Source organism: Melanostigma gelatinosum (genome assembly GCF_949748355.1).
Source record: "Melanostigma gelatinosum genome assembly, chromosome: 6".
NCBI lineage: Eukaryota > Metazoa > Chordata > Actinopteri > Perciformes > Zoarcidae > Melanostigma > Melanostigma gelatinosum.
The window spans coordinates 21,998,255-22,017,235 of NC_136639.1; the positions used below are offsets into that span (position 1 = coordinate 21,998,255).

Genomic DNA, 18,981 nt, shown 5'->3' on the forward strand with positions numbered 1-18,981 from the left:
TCAGGCAGGAAGCCTGGGCTCAATCTTCAGCGAGAGATCATAGAGTGTCTCTTCGTCCATGATGAGAGTCTTATCCAGGAGGTACTGGGTCACCTGGAAAGAAAACATAAAAGGCGGGGAGAGATATTGGAAGTTTCAGACCAGTAGACATACACATGTTTACAGCTACGGCTGAAGTTTGTTCTGTTCAATTAATCTTTAACGTTAATGTTTCAAATGTTTTAGCAAGTAGATCACGAGATGGTCTTGAAAGGCTGAATGGGAATGAAACCAAAATTGCTTTGCAGTTATGCTGCTTAACTCAAATTGAATTTAGATCTCATCGTCGTCTTAATCGAAACTACTTTCCACGGTTCTCTGAGTGGTCCAGCTAACAGCTGCGAGGGTTAAATTGATACACAGTGGATGTTAGAAGGATGACATCACCACTCACCAATCCTCTGTTTCTTGATGCAGAAACAGAGGATTGGTGATTAAAGATAGCTTCTGCCGGCCCATGTTTTTGGCTCCCAGAAACATATACTTTTCCACACGAAATCAAATCACGTCTATCAAAAGGGATTTTCAATAATCCTTTCACAACAGCAGCAGAGACAAGCACTTACATAAAAGATCAGTGTTTTCTTCTTATTATAAACTCACTTCTAAACTCTACGATTTGGCTTCAGAATTTCTTTAGTTTTATCTGGAAGTTTCAATTTTCTGAACCTCTGTTCATGTTTTTTTTCAAACGCTTTGTACCGGTAACTGTTTTATAGCAGCTCTTAATAAATCAAGTTTATTCAATTCATACATTTATTAGTGTGCACATTCGATGATGTTCTTGTGTAAAAGGCACCCCTATTGGGAAAAAAATATGAAATGTGTTTACAAAAAGAAAGTACCTTGGCTTGATGCTCTATTCTGTACGGAGTCTGCTGGAACTGTCGGATCTCTCTGATGATGTGGGATATCTAAAGAAAAGGTTGAATTTAACTTGACAATCTAAGTAAAAGTATACATGTACGGATGATTTGCATGTTTATTTTTGATGTATGTGCCTACCATCCTCATTTTGGAGAAGTTTACAAGACCTTCCTCAGTGAAATTGGGCCTTCCCTCCTCAATGAAGGCCAAGTCAGTTTGATACATTCCCAGGTACGGCACACACGGAGGGTTGCAGCTGGAGGAAGAGAGTGAACAAATAATGTCTCACAAATTGTCTCAAAGTCAGTAAAAAATAATTCATGATACATTTAGTGTTGTAATTTGCAATGTCTCACTTTTTCAGGGTCTCCCTCAGATTTTTAGACCTTCCCTCGGTGGACACGGTCTTCTGCAGTTTGTCCATGAGGGTTTTAGCCTGGACAAGATCACGGATACGTATTTAAAATCATTTTTTTCAAACTATCACGAACAACCAAGGACACGCAAGGCTGTTGCATTAATCCGAGATCCACTTCCTCTTAAAAAAACATGACCAGAATGAAATGACAAAATGAGATTTGCTTGGGTCCTGAACAGGCAGAATGGCTCTGATGATTGTATGATTATGGTTTAATCGATTTAGTGTTCATTAGAATTGAGCGAAGAGATATTAAACATTCCAGGTAAATGCCTTTCTCTGTTGTCTTTCCCTAAACTCTCTAATGGCATCAATTCTGTATCCATTTGAAGACATGAGAGACCAAAGAACTTTATTCTAATCCTCTATGCTGAGGTCAACTTTATATACACTGGTTGTAGAGTTTACAGAGAGGATTAATGGAGAATTACTCCACCTGTTTGCTGACTTTAGCCCAGGTCTTCTTCAAACGGTAGATGGCGCTGCGATTAAGCGCAGATGTGATCTCCAGCACTCCGTTGTAGTTGTTGAGACAGCGGCAGATGTCAGCCACGGCAACCCACTTTTCTATGGAGTTGGCCCTCGAGCCCACATCAGTGTGGGTCATAATCTGTGATGCCACCAGGTTACTCATCTTCAAAAGGAAAGGATAAGATAAGGTAAGACGAGAACTGTTTTGATCCCACACTGGGGAAATTAGAAATAACAGCTTACTGGAAGTGCTGAATATATAACAATTGAGGTAGGATAAAAAATCAAGACTAAATACAAATAGGATAATATAACAACATAGTAATGTACATGTACACACGATAGATACACATTTCACTTATTGCACTGGATAATTGCATCTATGCTGCGTAAGGTTGTACTCGAGAAAAATCTACAGTATGTATGTATGTGTACAGATATAGTTGCACAGGATACACAAATGACAAAATACTGAAAGAGCTTACATCATTGAAGTGTTGAGTAGTTTTCATGATGTATGGCGTCCTCTCCATCTTATCAACCTTCATCCAGCCCAGCCCCAGGAACTCTCTTAGAGAGTCGGAACACATGTGATAAGTCCAAATGAGATTGTGAAGGCTAAAATACAGCACAGTAATCTCATAAGATATAAATTACATCAGCCTGTGACTTAAGGATATTATCACGGTCCCAGCAGGAGTAACATTACTCAAACTAATTAAACACCACCAGTAAAGACAGATGCCTCATGAAGGCTGATGAGAAACCAAGAACTGAACTAGGTACGCAAGACATTGGTTGTTGGATGAAAGTCTTGCATTAACGTCGAGCCAAATATCAAGTTTTAAGAAACTACACAACACATTTCTTTCTAGTATTAACTATTTAACAGCAAGCTAACTGGGTTTCCTTATTTCTTCAACTCTTTTTTTTGATTTTACAAACCGAAGAGTTGGATACTTTTTCTGTCTAAAAACACATTCGATGGGGATACCATGAGGCATTCCTCCTGTGTTCGGTGCTTTATGATATGTGATGGCATGGATAAATATGTGTCAACATATAGAAGACATACAAACACATTTACACTCAAAAAACCATCATGTAGAATTGAATTACTCTTAATGTGCAACCCACCTTACCAAATGAGCAGAAGAGGAAGCTGGGCTTAATGAATGTTACTGAAATTATTTCTAGAAGCTCATTAACAAAGAATCAAATGACTAAACGCAATTTGCAAAGAATCTAAAATGTAATTGCAGGTGTTGCAGATGTTTCAAAAAGCTGATCAGATACAAGCAGTTAACCACATAGCGATGCAGATCACAGTGTAATGAGAGGACTGACTCGTAAGGAATGCTCCTGAAGACGATGTGATCCAGAAGGGTGACCTGCTCGGCCAGCTCCATTGCCGACAGAGACTCGAAACACTCTGCCTTCGGACAGTCCGCCTAAACACACGGACACACACCGACAGAGAGAAACAGAATCATAAACAAGCACATTTTCACACCATAGCACGAATAACAAGGAGATATTAATATCTAATAAAGAGGCTGAATGATTATGTTTTACGACAGTTGACAGTTCCCTGGAGACCATCACAGTCAAGAGAGGTTGTGTTTACCCCTGCTGCCTGGAGGAGAGAACAGTGGGTTTTGACTGAGGCTTTTCACATCTTACAAAAGGCAAATGTGTGAGTGATTCCCAGTTATTATTAAGCCTAGATAGTAAACCAGGAGTACTGATGACTGCTGATTATTTTCATCTCTGGGAACTGGTTAAGTATTTGAAGGGAGGTGCGTATTAATGCTTAAATACCAAGGGGCACCGGCTTCATAGAGGTAATCCCATAGAGAACCACAATCATGTCCAAATTCTAATTAAAAGCTGCATCAATCACCCAGTCTGCAATAACAAAAGGCTGCAGTATCATTTCATTTCTCTGCAGTTTACCGCTGCTCCATTGATCCAACAGAGTAATGTCATATCAAAATCCGAACAATATGTTTGCAATGACGCACTTTAAATCAGTGATCAGAGGATTTCATGTGCTGCGGTTGTTCTCACCATCTGTAAGATGTCCTCTATCCTCAGCTGGGCATCCTCCTGCTCGTCTTGAGAAAGGGCACTAGGAGACAGAGGGAAATAGAACAGACTAAAGCTGAATAACATAGTAACAAAATGCAAAGAACGAGAAAGAATCGAATAATAAAGAGCATAATACAAAACAACAGAGTAGAATAACACATGATATAATATGACAGAACAGAATGAAATAGAACAGAACAGAATGGATCAAAACAGAACAGGAAATAATATAATAGAACAGAGTACAGCAAATAGAAAAGCTCAAAACAGATTAAGTGCAGATTAAAATACATCAGAACATAATCTAACAGAATGCACTATAACAGAACAGAATAGAACATGGTAGAACATAACATGATAAAATAGAATAAGGAGAAGCTTCTGTAATACAATTTGATGGCAGAAACTATTGAGCTTTCAAGTGTTATATTTGAGTGCTTCACACACGTGCTGCATGTTAGTGTGCGTGTATATTTGCATGTGCAACACCTTAGTATGTTGGCAGTAGCTTTACTCTCCTGAGGCAGCAGGTCTGGATCTCGGAGCACCTCCCCCAGGAGACAGATCACCGACATCTTCAGCTCCCCGTTCATCTCAAAGTCCTGAACACAAACACAAATGAACCTCGATGGTTGAAAGTGACATACGTCAGGGTTCTCCAGCACCCACCACTGCATGCCTCACTTCAACTAGGACCCTAATATTGACCTAAACCTAATCTTCACACTCTAACACCAGACCGCTTACCATCATGGCAACGGATGTGTTCCATTCTGTGAGTGAGAGGGAGTTTATGGATAAAATAATCAGATGGGACAGTCTGTTTTGAGCTAATCCAGAAAATCGAATACCTGATGTTACCAAGGTACCACATTGATGGAAAACAAATCGTTTAAAAATCCAATGCTACTGTAAATGATTTGCAACATGGCCCTGGCAGCCTATGACACTATTAAAAGGACGGCTACCACAAGAGTATAAACAGTGGCAAAAACATCTGGCGGTCGATACATTTATTCCGTCTCAATGTGTACGTGTATATATCGTCATATGACTTTCTCTAGTCTCAACACACTAGTCTGACCAATCATCAGTCACTGCTGCTTCCGACTGTCCATTCCTCCTCCTGAACCCCCTCATTCCTTCCAGCCTTCACACCTTCTTTTCCTCCTCCTTTTCCCTTTTCACTCCCACCCCAATTCAACTCTTGTTCAAAGGTCAGTTTTAACAAGCTCTTTGGTCTTTGGCCCCCCCAGAGAGAAATGTGAGTGGGTGTGCAGTGTATGTGTCTGCCTTTGTTTCTTCGTTAATAAGCCAACCAAAGCTGGCCTATCATCACAGCATTTTGTGTTATTGAAGAAAAATCCATGAAACAAATCAATGCAGTTCGACCTCTAAGCTGGGAGTCAAGCAATTACCGTGATATTCACTTCATTAGAGGCAACACTGGCGCTTCAGCAGAAGAGTAGGTGGACTGAGGCTGGTTGTCCAATTGATACGGCAACAATATGCAGTGTGTTTGTGTGCACATGGCTGTTTACATGCTCAAGTGAAAGCAGTGGAGCAGAGAGACAGAGAACGCATCCGACACCTGCTTTAATGAGACCACAGATTTGATCACCCCAGCAAAACAGGGGACCACACACACACACACACACATACACACACACACGCACACACACACACACACAGGTGGGTGCAGACAGACCTGTGAGTGTTTGGAAACCCAGTGGCGCAGCACGTTGAGAACTCTGTTAGTTGCAGCTCTTTGGATGATGAACTCTTTATCACAAGTTCTTTCAGGGTTAGTAAACACTGGAGGGAAAATTATAAAAAAGAGAGAGAGAGACAGAGAGAATATGTTATTGTTGTGTGATGATATAACATTTTCAATGACGATCTGGGCTTAACTGTATTTACCCTCAAAAGAAAAATATGTCTGGTCGTGAAGTATTGGAAAAAGTATTAAAAGTTAAAATAATGCAATCCAAAAATGCTTCATTAAACGTATTGCACATTTGTACGGTAATAGAAGTATTTGCAGCAAAATGTACTTAACTTTTAAAAGTTATCGTGTGTATTCTGAAAGGAGTCTGAGTTGGAATATGTCAAGGCATCATGCAAACAGTGTTTTAAAGGGGCAATTAACCCAAATTGAAGTCCGGATAATCCCCATCATCCTTTGATTATCAGAAATTCTATGAATCTCGATTGCGATGGAGCAGCGACAGAAACCCGGGGAGCACAAAATATGGACAGATCTTTTTTGTAAATAGCAGTAAATCAAACCATTAAATGTTTCATAGTTTACAGGTGGTGCTATTTCTAATGATGCAGTGTAGGTTATTGTAACACAATATATATTATGAGCTGGTCATATGCTTTGAATGTAAAATGATAGTATTCACAGGACACAATAACTACTGCTAACAGATTAAGTAACAAAGTAAACTCACTACATTTCCTTTTGATGCCTCTGCACCTTTTGAGGCCTGTATAAATATTGGTTTAAGTGATTGATATCAGATACAGATGTTTCACCATTGCAAACTAAAACAAGAAGCAAAAGCTCCCACTTTTGGTGACGTATTATCTTTGAAGCACCATTGAAAACACATATTTTCTTTATTTAATAGTATGTTTGAACCTGTGTGTGTGTGTGTGTGTGTGTGTGTGTGTGTGTGTATGTGTGTACCTGGTGGTGAACCATGTCCTGCTGCTGCTGTGGCAATTGCAAAGGCTGAAGCAGGAGAGACTGGGCAGCGGGAGTTCTCCCCTGACTGAACTGCAGACACACAAAGACATAATTATCATCAACGGCGACAATTTCTGCCGCTGTTATCATCAAACGGAGTCGACGCAGAAGAATAAAAAAAAAGTACTTTCATTCATACAATCAAAATGAAATAGGAAATGTGTTAGCACTAATGTGATGGCTATGGCTGTAACCACATTTGCATGATGTTTGTAGAAACAACACAAATGTATATTTGTATGCGAGTGTTCATTATGGATGTCGTTATTGTTCCTAAAGAAACTTCCAATATTGAACATTGTCGTTGTTGTTACAGGCACATTGAACACCATATTTTTACTCCTTATCATTTTTCCAACAGCCATCAAGGAATTCTCACTGTGATCATATCAGTCATCACCTTTAATATCACCAGTGAAAGTACCATCATTACGGCTCAGTCGAACAGGACCTTTTATGCCATGGTCTGGCTATATATGAGCTTTCTGTAATAAAGATGCAGGGTCAGTACAGGCTAAATAAAACCACACACACACACACACACACACACACACACACACAAAATGGTACCTCCAGGCTGCCTGTAGCGGAGGTGTCGAGGTGTGGAAGGTGAGCGACTCGGAGACATGTCTCCTGCTTCACTGCTCTGAGGAGACTCTGGGATGATTTTCTCCAGTGATGCCGACTCCAGCAGAGCTAGACAGGAGGAGAGGAATGGGACAAGAATAACGATGATGATGGTGGCGATGATGTTGATGGTTATGGTCATGATGGTGGCCACGACTGCAGCTGCTCCTCTGGAGAGGACAACTTTATTACACTTAAGTTCACAGCCATGCAGAGGTCGCTCAGTACAACCAGAGTATATCACCAAGACTTGTATTATTTCCCTGCACATTTTTGTGTATGAGTGAGCAAGTACATGTTCAAGTCAGTGTTCTGTCCGAATGGAGGTAGACCCAGAACACGATGCAGAGATTATATATCTCACCTGGCCACCTGGGGGTCCCCCAGGAGGAGCTTGTAAACGTTGAGAGAGGGACAACTGGAATATCCCGCTTAGCCTGCTGCCCCCGCGACAAAGCCCCGAATAAGCCGATGAGAATGAATGGATTATCATGCACATGCACCAAAATCTCCCATAGGTGTACAATTGGATTTAGATCTACAACCACTAATGGCTCTTTGTCTCCAAGTGAGCAGGTTAGCAGCTACCACATATGCACATGCTCGTGCACACACTCTTACACCCACACAAAATTGTGTGTGTGTGTGTGTGCACATGCTAATGAGGGTGTAACTGCAGCTTGTCATGGCTGTGCTGCTTCAGAGGCCCTGACACTATCTCTCTGCAGTCTGAATGGCCTGTTTAACAGCACAATTAGAAGATCTGAGCAAACGTAAGGAGATAATGATGTTTCACCAGGCGGCTGTTCTGCTGTTACAGGGAACACTTCAAACTGTGCCATTTGAGCAGTGACCTCCAGCCCTTCATGAGCATCTCAGTATGCAAATAAGGCTCTGCTGCATACTGTATGTCGCCATTCAATCAGTGACAACATGTCGCTTAATCAGCTAAGCACAGTGAAGTTTAAATCATCTGCCGATGCTTCACAATTCAGCTGTTACAAATGATTACAACCATAACATTTTTGTATGTTTTTACCTTGTTGATATACTCGCAACATTTTGAACAAAATCGCTGTTGCTTCCATAATGACTGTATGATTAAGAAGAGCAGCAATCTTCTTTTAATATAATTTCTAGATGCAGGTCACCACTAAAACCACAAAAATGTGCTATTCACTTTTCAAGAAACACTGCCCTTTCTATTTGATGTCAAACAAATCCAGACCTGATGTTCTGTACAGTATAAATGTTGTTTGCACTGCATTCGTGTGGAAGCCATGACTTACCTCTGCGGATGCTCCGTCTCAGTTTGCCAGAGAAAGGGTCCATCTTAGGCCCGTCCTCCCCCTCTGCAGTTGAGCAGGGACTTTGGTCTGGGGAGGAGGGAATGGGAGGAACTTGGTCCTGTGGTGACTTTGGGTTGTTGGGTGGGGGAGAGGTGGAAGAGGGAGGAGAGGTTTGGGGGGTGTGGGCAGATGTGGGGCTACTGGCAGCAGACTGGGAAGTGTTAAGGTTGACGCTGGAGTTTGACAGAGGACTGGTTAGGTTGAGCCCTCCGACTCTGGCAGCGACGGGGGAGTGGAGGGAAAGCTTTCGAGTTCGGACAGGGGAGGAGGTGCGGGACGGGATGGACAGAGGAGGAGGAGAGGAGAACTTGCGGCAGAGACGAGGAGATTTGTCGTTTATGTGCTCGCCAGCTCTGTTGTTCTGATTGGTGGCAAAGAACAGCTCCAAGGACCTGAACGGGGGGGAAATACATTTGTTATCAAAATCAGAGGTTATTTTAAAAGGATGAAAAGAAAAATGTGTAATAGAAGCAGTGAAAAAGAACAGTTTGTTTGTCAGTGTGCCTTGGAGTGTTGAAGTTTCAATAGCAAAGCCATTCTGTCAGATGGTTTTCCTGTATCAGAGGCTATTTCTGGTTTAGGATCAAAATACTGTGTGTTCAGAATTCATAAATAAATAGAAAACTCTAATTTCACACTGGGGACTTCAAGGAATTCAATGTTACATTTGGGGCATTTAGTTAATGTAGATATCCAGACTGACTTATAATGAGTGGGCACATACAGACCAGTCAGAAAATATTACAACAGTGACACAATAGGTATTGTGTTGTGTCTGTACTCCACCAGAATGGGTTCGACATAAGGATACGTCTATGAGGTTACCGTTGTGACTTTAAGCTTTAATTCAAAGGTGTTTACATCCACATCAGATGAACAGTATAACTCTGTATGCATGGTTCCCCAGTTTCGATGAAACGGGTGTAGTTTGACAAGTTAACATAAACGTGAATCTGCTCTAAACGTTACTTTTAACGATTTAAAGGATGAACACGGTGGAATATTTAGCAGCTACAAAGCTCAATATTTCCTTCAGTAGGTAGTGACCAATAGTGAGCTAAAAAGAGAGTGAATATTGGACTTACATTTGTCAACTGAACATATACGACTGCAAATGAATGCTTAAGTTGCTCCATGTCCATTGGATGTGTAAAAAGGAACTATTTGCTCGCGTGTTTGTCAGATCAACATTATGAGGAGCTTTTTTGCCTGCAATCTGCTCTTCAGCAAGTTAAACATATGCTCAGTTTGATGAAAGTCAAGGGACTGAACTTTGACGTTTCGGTCTTGCCGAATGTTTAGGATTATTGTGGTGCTGCACTAAAACTGTGGAACTATGTATAAACAGGATTCAAACTAACTAAAACTGTTCAGCAAGTGTGTATGTGAACCCCCTCAAGAAGCTTTAAAGCTGAAAGATACTGAATAGGATTTTAGGAGCTGATTATTCCTCTTCAACAGGAACATAACAGTCAACAAAAAAATATCCGCTTCATAGATTAGAATTTTAAAAAAATTTGCAGATTACATTTACAGAATTTAAACGCCTTATTTACCAGGCAATGAAAGTGCAACAGCTTTAATCAACAAGCATTTCATGATGACATTAACATTGCTCGGAGACGTGTGCACAGAGCTGCATCAAGGGAGGAGCAATCATGCATAGATAAACACATCCATCATTTAGTCACACAAGTCAGTTATTCAGCATGAAATAGAAGAACAAATATGCATCCCAGATCAAAGGAGAGGCAGATGGAGGAAGGAAAGATGCATGAAAAGCAGAGCGGAGGAAAGCTGAAGAACTTTGGAGCAAGCGGTGGAAGATGCTTGAGAGAAGGATACAAATCAAGTCAAGTCAAGAGGAATGACAAAAAAAGGGATCGATATGAATACAGAGAGAGAAAACAGCCTTGAGGAAGTGATGCTCCAGTGATAGAGAACATGCTACAGAAAACATTTCCCTTCTCGCATTCCTGTCTACGTATCATCAGATTACAACTCCTGTGAGTTGTTCCAGTCACATAAAGCGATAGATAGCAGGGAGATTCAAAAGTAAAGGGGAAGGTCATGCATCAGTGAAGTGTCAGACCAGAGGAGAGGAAGACCAGGCAGGTAAAGTTGGAAAGAGACAGTAAGGAGGAGGACAGACAGAGAAAAGTCAGTTACTTGGACTGATCCACGGCTATCCTCTTGATCTTCAGACTGTAGTCGGGACAGATGGATGAGATAGACAGACGGTCAAATGAGTGGTACCGCGCCCTGTAGTTAAAGGGGACATGAAGAGACAGGGGGGATGGATGACACAGAAATATGATTAAATGGATGATGGTGATGGTTGGATTAAGACGTGAAAATGCAAAAGCAGGAGATGTGACAAAGATAGAAGATGGTGGGAGCGAAGATGATGGATGGAAAGGTGTTTTTGAGGAGGGGAGGCAGCGTGTGAGTGAGAGAACACCAGCATCTGTTCAATCTCTCAGACTCATGACCGCATGGGAGAGAAATCCAGCATAAAACGGATGCAGAGAGCTGTGTTAAAGTCCGTATTTATGCGTTTATGTCTTTAGGTGTGTGTCCACAACAGTGGGAGTCTCTAACAGGAAGGGACAAAAATCAATCGTGTTCCAATCGTTGTCAACAAATGCTCATTAAAAGAAAGGCAAAATGAATACCGCAAGATAATGTGGACGATAAAGTACTTGTAAAAGAGACATGAAATATAAATACACAAGGTTAAAACAAGACCACGGCTATACTTAGGCATAACAGTGCTTTGAGCTTCATGCTCACCTCAGTATGCTGACAGTATGCATGTTTAAAAGGCATATTGTTTACCATCTTAGTTTAGCAGGTAAGCATGCTAACATTTGACAGTAAGCCTTTAAACGCAACGTACAGCAGATGGAAATGTTATTCGTTTTTTAGATATTTGTTTTCATGAAGCAAAGTTCTGGCCAAATCAAAAATTTTGACCTGATCTGTGTGTGTGTGTGCGTTTGTGTATATATACATACACAAACTCTTCCAGTGATGACAGCCACAACCCACGGTGAGTTAGGCTTTAGATACAAACCAGAGGAAAATACAGAGCTTTTCCAGTTCAAAAGGGAAGTTAAGTGAAGTCGAGGAAGGAATATAAACACACAATTCTGATGCAGCCAGAGACCTAACAAGGGAGAGAGAGAGCATGAATAAAGCAGGGAGAGAGAGAGAGAGAGGGAGAGAGAGACTCCTCATTTGACACACAGCATATTCCTATGGCTGTGCCAAACACTTTGTTGGAGCATCTGTTCTGCTGGTCTTCATACACAGGCTGGTATGTAATTCAGCCAGTATGTATTCAACCTTGTGAATGGAGAGTCCAAAACTCAGACCCACATCTGACTACATCATTCACAGTTACTAAAGAAAAAGAGAGCAAAGCCAATAAAACACTCTCAGAACACTCGTGTAGTGCAAACACCCATTCTTGCATGTTTCACACACAAATACGAACACAAACAAAACCAGAAAGTTCTGTGTGAGTCATCGCCTTTTTCTCTGATTGTGAATGCATATTTGTGTGTTTGCAATGTATGACCTGATAGGTATGGAGGAGAAGGGCTTCTTGTAGATGTCGGCCAGTTTGCCCATGACGACCGTAGCCGTGGTGAACATCCTGTATGTGTGCAGGAAGGTGTTGAGGAAGTCTATGGAGAGGAAGCGCAGGTCGGTCAGCCTCTCGAGCAGCCGCTCCACGCTGGCATAGCGGATCTGGGGGACCTTGCAGGAGTTGAGCGTCTTGCTGAAGCAAATGTCAACATCATCTTTATGGAGACGCAAATCGGATCTGATGGACACACACGTATACACACACATACATGCACGCACGCACACACACACACACACACACACACACACACACACACACACACACACAGCATGTGGTGACTGCTGGGCTGCTAACCAAGGAAAAGGTTATGAACGTAACTGAGCAAAAACAGCCAAGTGAAAAAGAGAAATGCAAAAAGAAAATCCACATATTCCAAAGAAGGAAGCTAAAAATAAAAGTGGATACCAAAGAACACGTTTGAGCAAATAATACTATTTAAAAAAACAACATAATACATCACAAAAAGTCTAACACTTTACAGTACATCAACACAACTAGGTATGCTGCAACATATATTTGACAACACTGGCATTAGGAGATGGTTGCTCCTCTTCACACATACTTACTTGATCATATTCGGCACAGTGACTTTCGAGTTCTCCTCAAATACACTGGTCATCAAGCCATTACAGCGGATGTTATCGATACACTACAGAGGCAGAGAGAAAAAGGAAGAGAAGCACTGAGACAACAAAGTGAAAGAATGACAGTATGAGATGGAAAAGTGAGAATATTTGCAAATTATTTTCACGTTTGTTCGACCTACAGAATTTAAAGCAGACGACGGGTGGAGTCTGTAACGTCATAAAACAGGTCAGAGAGAAAAATACTTTCTTGCACTGATTTGTTTATCTGTGGACCTCCATTGAAATAAATAAAATAAATGCTGAGAAATATGTTTTTTTTAAGTCTGGTTGACAAGGAATTGAGAAAAAAAAAGAAGTAATTTAAAATAGTCAATGTATTTTTTTCTTAAGAACTACTCCAGTCGGACATGCTTGCACGGTACTACTCTGTTTGTGAAGCACCGAGGCAGTGAGCTGAACTCGCCCCTGGGGAACTGCACCTGTGTCTGTGTTTACTTATCACTGAGCCTTCTCAATGCCCAGCGGAGACTCGCTTACGCTATTTGGAGGTTCTTGTTATTCTGTGTTGGTATGGGTGTGTGTTGGTGTATTACCTGGCTGATGTCACTGGTCCATGCCGCCTTCTCCTGCCGCGAGGGTGCCAGCAACACCACAGTGAATGGAGGCAAGTCCAAAGGCTCGAATACGAGCTTAAAGTCCAGCTGGCCAAATACCTGACCGCCAGCTTTAGCTGTGTGATAGAGAGAAAAAAGGTTTTAAATATAATAATGATGATAATAGTTAAGAAGAATTGCTTGTGCTTGTAGACACACACACACACACACACACACACACACACACACACACACACACACACACACACACACACACACACACACACACACACACACACACACACACACACACACACACACACACACACACACACACACACACACACACACACGGAGGGTTAATTCAGTGGACCTGCTATCTCCGATACGTGCCCCTGAAGGTTAAGTGTAAAGGTGTGTGTTGAAGTGTGCACATGCATGTGTTTGTCTCGGCACGGCTCCCTATTTGCAAAATGAGTGCTCAGAAGAAGAATGTATGAAGATCATCAATGTCAAGAGATCAAAACCTGACATTTAAAGGGGTGAAGGGCCTAAATGAGCCAATAAGAGCTGCCCGTGTGTCAACCAACGTAGACACAGTGCTTCAGAGATGCTGTTAAACTTACACTCTTCGTCGCTGGCGTCTGGTTCCTCTATGAGTGTGCAGTCAATCAGGGACAAAACTCCACCTTGCTGCAAGAGTTTGACAGCAAATTTGAACAACGGTTTATTTTAATTGCGATCAATTGAAAAGTGAATTCCCACTCAGAAATCGACTCGACCTTGAGAAGGTGCAGTTTTCCTCCAGAGCTGCGTGTGCAGACGAGGAAGTGTTTGGTGAAGAGGAAGCACTGCCGTTCCCCTTCCTTCTTCAGAGAGAGAGCACCCAGACGGACCTTACTTAGCTTCCCTCGCTCCACCGACGGCAGCTGGATCAGAGAGCCTGAGGAGCAGGAGGGGGCACAGGATTACATTACATTTCATTCAGCCGACACTAAGCTGGGGGCTGGGTTTTGGTCGGCATCTGCCGTGGCACAAATAAACTGGTGTAAAAAAAGCAACATTTCTGAACTACCCATCTCTGCACACATGTATTTCATGTGTGCACCTGAGATATGTAGGGGAGAAACTCAGGAGGAGATCATTAAAACAGGCAGAATTAGTGGCATAGACTGGATCTCTGCTTGAAGCAGTAACATGGGACCAAGAGACGACACTGTGCACTGTCAGAACTGGTGTCAGCACGCCATGCGTAAGTGAAAAACCACAAGACAGATAGATGCGGTAGCTCATTAGGTTATGCACACTGTAGCAATTAGCGCACTTCTTGGCACACTGGTACAGATATGGTTCAGTGCATTTCAAAAAGAATCTAAAGTATAAAGACTTTGCAGGTTTTTGGACCAGTGCCTTTATTGGACTGGCTCACCAACCACATGTTGCATGAAATAATTGAGTAGAATTTATGGACTACATTTGAGATCAAGAATGACTTTTGTTTGGTTGGATTAGGCAGGCTGTTGGTTACTAAACCTTATAATAATGACTTTGAGATGTTAGAATGGAGAACCACAGCCAGTTTGTAGAATCACATTTCCACTGGACAAGCTGACACGGAGACAAATCTCCTCCAGGAGAAAGTATTACAGTAGCTAATGTCATGACTCAGTGACCGAGCTCTGGGTTCTGTGTCTGTGCCCTCAGATCACAGGCTGACAAGCGGGAGGGTCTTACTGTCAGGAAAACCCTGCAGAGCTCTGCTGACTGGTGAGCAACGCCTGTGAGCTGACGAAGACTTACCTTGCCTGACGAAGGTCTGGCTGGTGTCCAGCAGGATGTCACAGCCCTCCACTATCATCCTCTCGATGGCCAGGTTCTTCCGGATGTTCTCCGTGTCGCTCACCTCGTCGTGCATCACTCTGACGACACGCACACACGCGCCACTTAGTTCAGTGATCAATATCAAAAATGTATCAGAAAAGTTGATCATTTTGACAACTGTCCAGACACGTACCTGGACAATTCCTCTAACTTGGACTTGGCAAACTCAAGACTCTTTCGCTCCACATGCTCATGAGGCGTGTGTGCCAACAACTCGTGCAAGGTGATGATGTAGCGGGGAATCTTGTTGGAGAGAACAATGTGGAGGAAAAAAGGTTATTGAAACTAATGATTGACATTAAAAAATAAATAGTAGACATTTGTATTAGTGTGTGTTTGTGAACGCTCTTGTGAGCTGGAACCCGTGATCTACCTGGAACATTGGGTACGTGAGGAAGGTCTCGAGCATCCTTCCCTCACAGGCAGCGTTAGACTCGTACTGTTTCAGCAGCTTGTCAAAGTCTCTGTTCTGCTTACAGTTGGCCAAAACCTGCAGGCTGTACTGATGGTTACGCACAAACTCCTGATAGATGTTCAGCATGGGGAGCAGGATATCAAATAGGTCGGCTAGAAACAAAAAAAACACACACACATGCTTTACAGTATGCTATGCAAGTCACATGACGGAATGCAGTTCTCAATTATTTGCCACCAGTTGGTTTCAGTTGAACATTATGTTGCAACCAATACTGGCACAGTTCCATAGTAGTTTAACTACCATTGTTATTTAAAGCCTTTTGTCAGATCTGTGACCAAGAAAACATCGATAGGGGTCTTTTATATACTCCGTAAATGCCCTTGGTATAGCTATGTCTATTACTGGTACTCTGTATTATAGCTGTCCCATGATTGTTGGTTTGTCATGCTGTATTGGAGGATAAATATTTTAACGACAACACTAAAAAGGAAAAAAGAAACAATCTTTATTGAAAATACTACGGAAATGGATTTGATGTGCATGTAAAACATGTCGCTGATCGAGATCTATAAACAGCCCCAGCCTGAAGTGAAGCATGGCGTCAGATAAGAGTGTTTAATCAGTCTAACCTTTTTCTTTCTGAGTTTGTCACAAGTAATTTGCTGTCGTGTCTTTTAGCCGCCTGTCACCTAGGTGACGCTTATCTGTCGAGGGGGCTTCTGTTTTAGGAGGTCAATTTGTGGGACGCCTTCTGGTATGGGTGGTCATTGTCTGTCAGGACAAGGAGTGTGCTTGTTGCAGACTGAGATAGGGAAATGAGCGTGTAAGTAAGACGTCAAGACTGACGTGTGAATGACACAAACTGGACCAAGCTGACCTTTGATGTCACTGGCTGGCTGCAGAGTGGATGCATACTGGGTGTGTATTTGTGTGTGAGGCTATAACAGCTTACCCAGCACCAGTGTTGGCCAGTTGGCTATCCTCGCCTTCAAGCCTTGATGGAAAATCTCATGTAGGAACATGATGGTCTCACTGAAGACACAGTGTGAACACGGCGTAAAAACACAAAGACAAAAAGAGATTTTTATTATTTGCTACTTTTTTAAAACCTCAGTATCTCTCTCCAGCACAATTAACACACCTATTGAGGAAGATGCTGCTGACATCGTCGTGGTTGATGGGGGGTTTCTTGGAGCTGGCCGCCATCCGCAGAGGTCTGAGGAAACAGTTGACCAGGATGTAGAGCTGGTGGACGTACCTGTGAGCACACGCACAATGTGTCAGAAATTCAATTGTATCTTCAAAACACATGCAGTACATGAGAAAAGAAAACGTTTAATGAAGACATTGTTCATATTTGATTGTAGGGTTTTGTAAAATGTTGTCTTACAGTTCAATGAATGTATTTGTTCTAGCTGAGAGGAATGAATAATGAATGTCTCTCCCGGTTTGCTCCTTACTGTACAAACACATTACTGATCCTCTCTGGTGTGAAAGTATCTTTTGACCTCACTAGGTTAAGATTTGCAACATAAGATGTTTCATCGATCAAAATAAATGTGTGACCCATGTTTGTTTTTTTTCTCTAACCACGATTGAGTTCATTTGAATTCATATGTGTAAAATCTTCGATCTTAGAGTATATCATTTGATATCAACTATCAATACATATCATGATATAAAACCGTTTTGGAAAATTCTATTGAGAAACCATTGAAAGGTGAAATATGGGATGGAAGTGTCTGTTGTGACATGTGCTGCAAAGCTTGACAATAATGAGTGTGTGCTGCTACTCCATGAAGTATTGACATACTCTGTTTCTGCCTCCACCATGTTGAAGACGATCTGGTTTCTCTTCCTCATGCTCTCAGCGTGAGGAGAGCAGATGTAGTCCTGAACGATGATCTTCCACTTCCTCCGACAGAGCCAGCCTCGCATAAAACTCTGCACCTGAAGACGTACGAACGAGGTAGCTTAGACACAAACGAGCACATGGAGCGCACACACTGTGCATGCAACATGCTCGCGCATAACACTTGCAAGAAATCCCAGGTAAGACACCGGGAAAGAGAAAAACACAAAAAACACTGTACCTTTTTGATCTTTTTGATATCCGGGTCTTCGTTTTCATGGTTGACATGGTAAGGCCGCATTCGCTCCTTAGTTTTGTTCAGAGCTATAATCTGTTCGGAGAAATTTTGTCACAAACAAAAATGAGCATTATGTGGGTGACGAAATAGCTGGACAAAAGACACAACAGTAAAATCACGTAAAATAGAAACAATGAGCTTCTGAGGTATGGGAGGAAGTGATACGATTTAATTCATGAGGATGTTGTTTTCCAAAAGGGATTAGGAGTAATTTGGTTGAATGTTGTATGTGATAGTCATGCAGTGTGTGCACAGTGAACTGTTGCTGTGTTTGCACCAGATAGACATCAGGCTTCCTCATCTTTGACAATTCGGTGCCTTCATTCAGAGCGAGAGAATGACAGAGGAGAGGGAGGGCTGCTATCAGCTGGTGACAGTAAGCAAATGAAGACTTTGATGTGCCTGATTACCTGAAGTGAATTGTGGGGCACAGCAGCTACCGACGTCAATCCTAGTTCTGCAGATGAATATATGTCTAGCACAAAACAATCGATGGAAACTCTTTAAAAGAGCAATTCTATCTAATAGTTATTTTATCATGTTTACAGCCATGAAATACTCTCTTCTGACCGCAGAGTAAAATTTGCCTTTAGACGTGTGACATTTACTCGCTGCAGGTGAAAAAAAGCCGGCCAAACACGTGACACATCGCAAAGGAAATACACCAGGAAGATGCCAAACTCAAAATGTTATTAAGCTGTGGAAAAGAAAAGAAAAATCTCATTTCACATAGTAAACCTAATAATAAATAGCATCACTTCTCTTTAAATAACAGTGATGACTAACTTCAAACACAGCTGGTAAAAGGTTTTTCTTGGCAACGCTATCTTCAGTGGGGAAATGAAGCCAGCAGAGGTTGAGTCTCTTGTACTCTATTACTTTCACCTCTTTTTTATTGATGACATGAGTTTATCACCAAAGCCATCTCCAGCCACACACTTTCATCCTCATTTTCTCGTCCACCAGCGCTCTCATGCTAATGGCAGCGGCGAGGAGCCAGTCTGCCAACTGTTGACAGTTACAGTGGCTAGTTGGTTTAATTATTCATAAGCACAGAGCAACACGCACATAAACAAACAA

The 18,981-nt window shown here is 41.9% G+C and overlaps 1 protein-coding gene across 1 annotated transcript in view; it reads right to left on the minus strand.

The window, feature by feature from the left end:
- Positions 1-18,981, minus strand: part of LOC306778261 (ras-specific guanine nucleotide-releasing factor 2) — a gene marked incomplete at both ends in the record, with an annotated part of 38,508 nt that continues 19,527 nt past the window's right edge. Inside the window, 25 exons of the mRNA XM_079269709.1 lie at positions 1-93; positions 885-953; positions 1,045-1,162; positions 1,263-1,342; positions 1,761-1,958; positions 2,281-2,365; positions 3,143-3,246; positions 3,866-3,926; positions 4,376-4,488; positions 5,595-5,701; positions 6,582-6,671; positions 7,212-7,337; positions 8,558-9,009; positions 12,201-12,449; positions 12,839-12,921; positions 13,453-13,589; positions 14,079-14,145; positions 14,235-14,395; positions 15,253-15,371; positions 15,467-15,576; positions 15,707-15,900; positions 16,704-16,783; positions 16,893-17,009; positions 17,565-17,701; positions 17,845-17,934. Coding sequence (XP_079125835.1) covers positions 1-93; positions 885-953; positions 1,045-1,162; positions 1,263-1,342; positions 1,761-1,958; positions 2,281-2,365; positions 3,143-3,246; positions 3,866-3,926; positions 4,376-4,488; positions 5,595-5,701; positions 6,582-6,671; positions 7,212-7,337; positions 8,558-9,009; positions 12,201-12,449; positions 12,839-12,921; positions 13,453-13,589; positions 14,079-14,145; positions 14,235-14,395; positions 15,253-15,371; positions 15,467-15,576; positions 15,707-15,900; positions 16,704-16,783; positions 16,893-17,009; positions 17,565-17,701; positions 17,845-17,934 — 3,240 coding nt within the window. The remainder of the gene's footprint in view (positions 94-884; positions 954-1,044; positions 1,163-1,262; positions 1,343-1,760; positions 1,959-2,280; positions 2,366-3,142; positions 3,247-3,865; positions 3,927-4,375; positions 4,489-5,594; positions 5,702-6,581; positions 6,672-7,211; positions 7,338-8,557; positions 9,010-12,200; positions 12,450-12,838; positions 12,922-13,452; positions 13,590-14,078; positions 14,146-14,234; positions 14,396-15,252; positions 15,372-15,466; positions 15,577-15,706; positions 15,901-16,703; positions 16,784-16,892; positions 17,010-17,564; positions 17,702-17,844; positions 17,935-18,981) is intronic.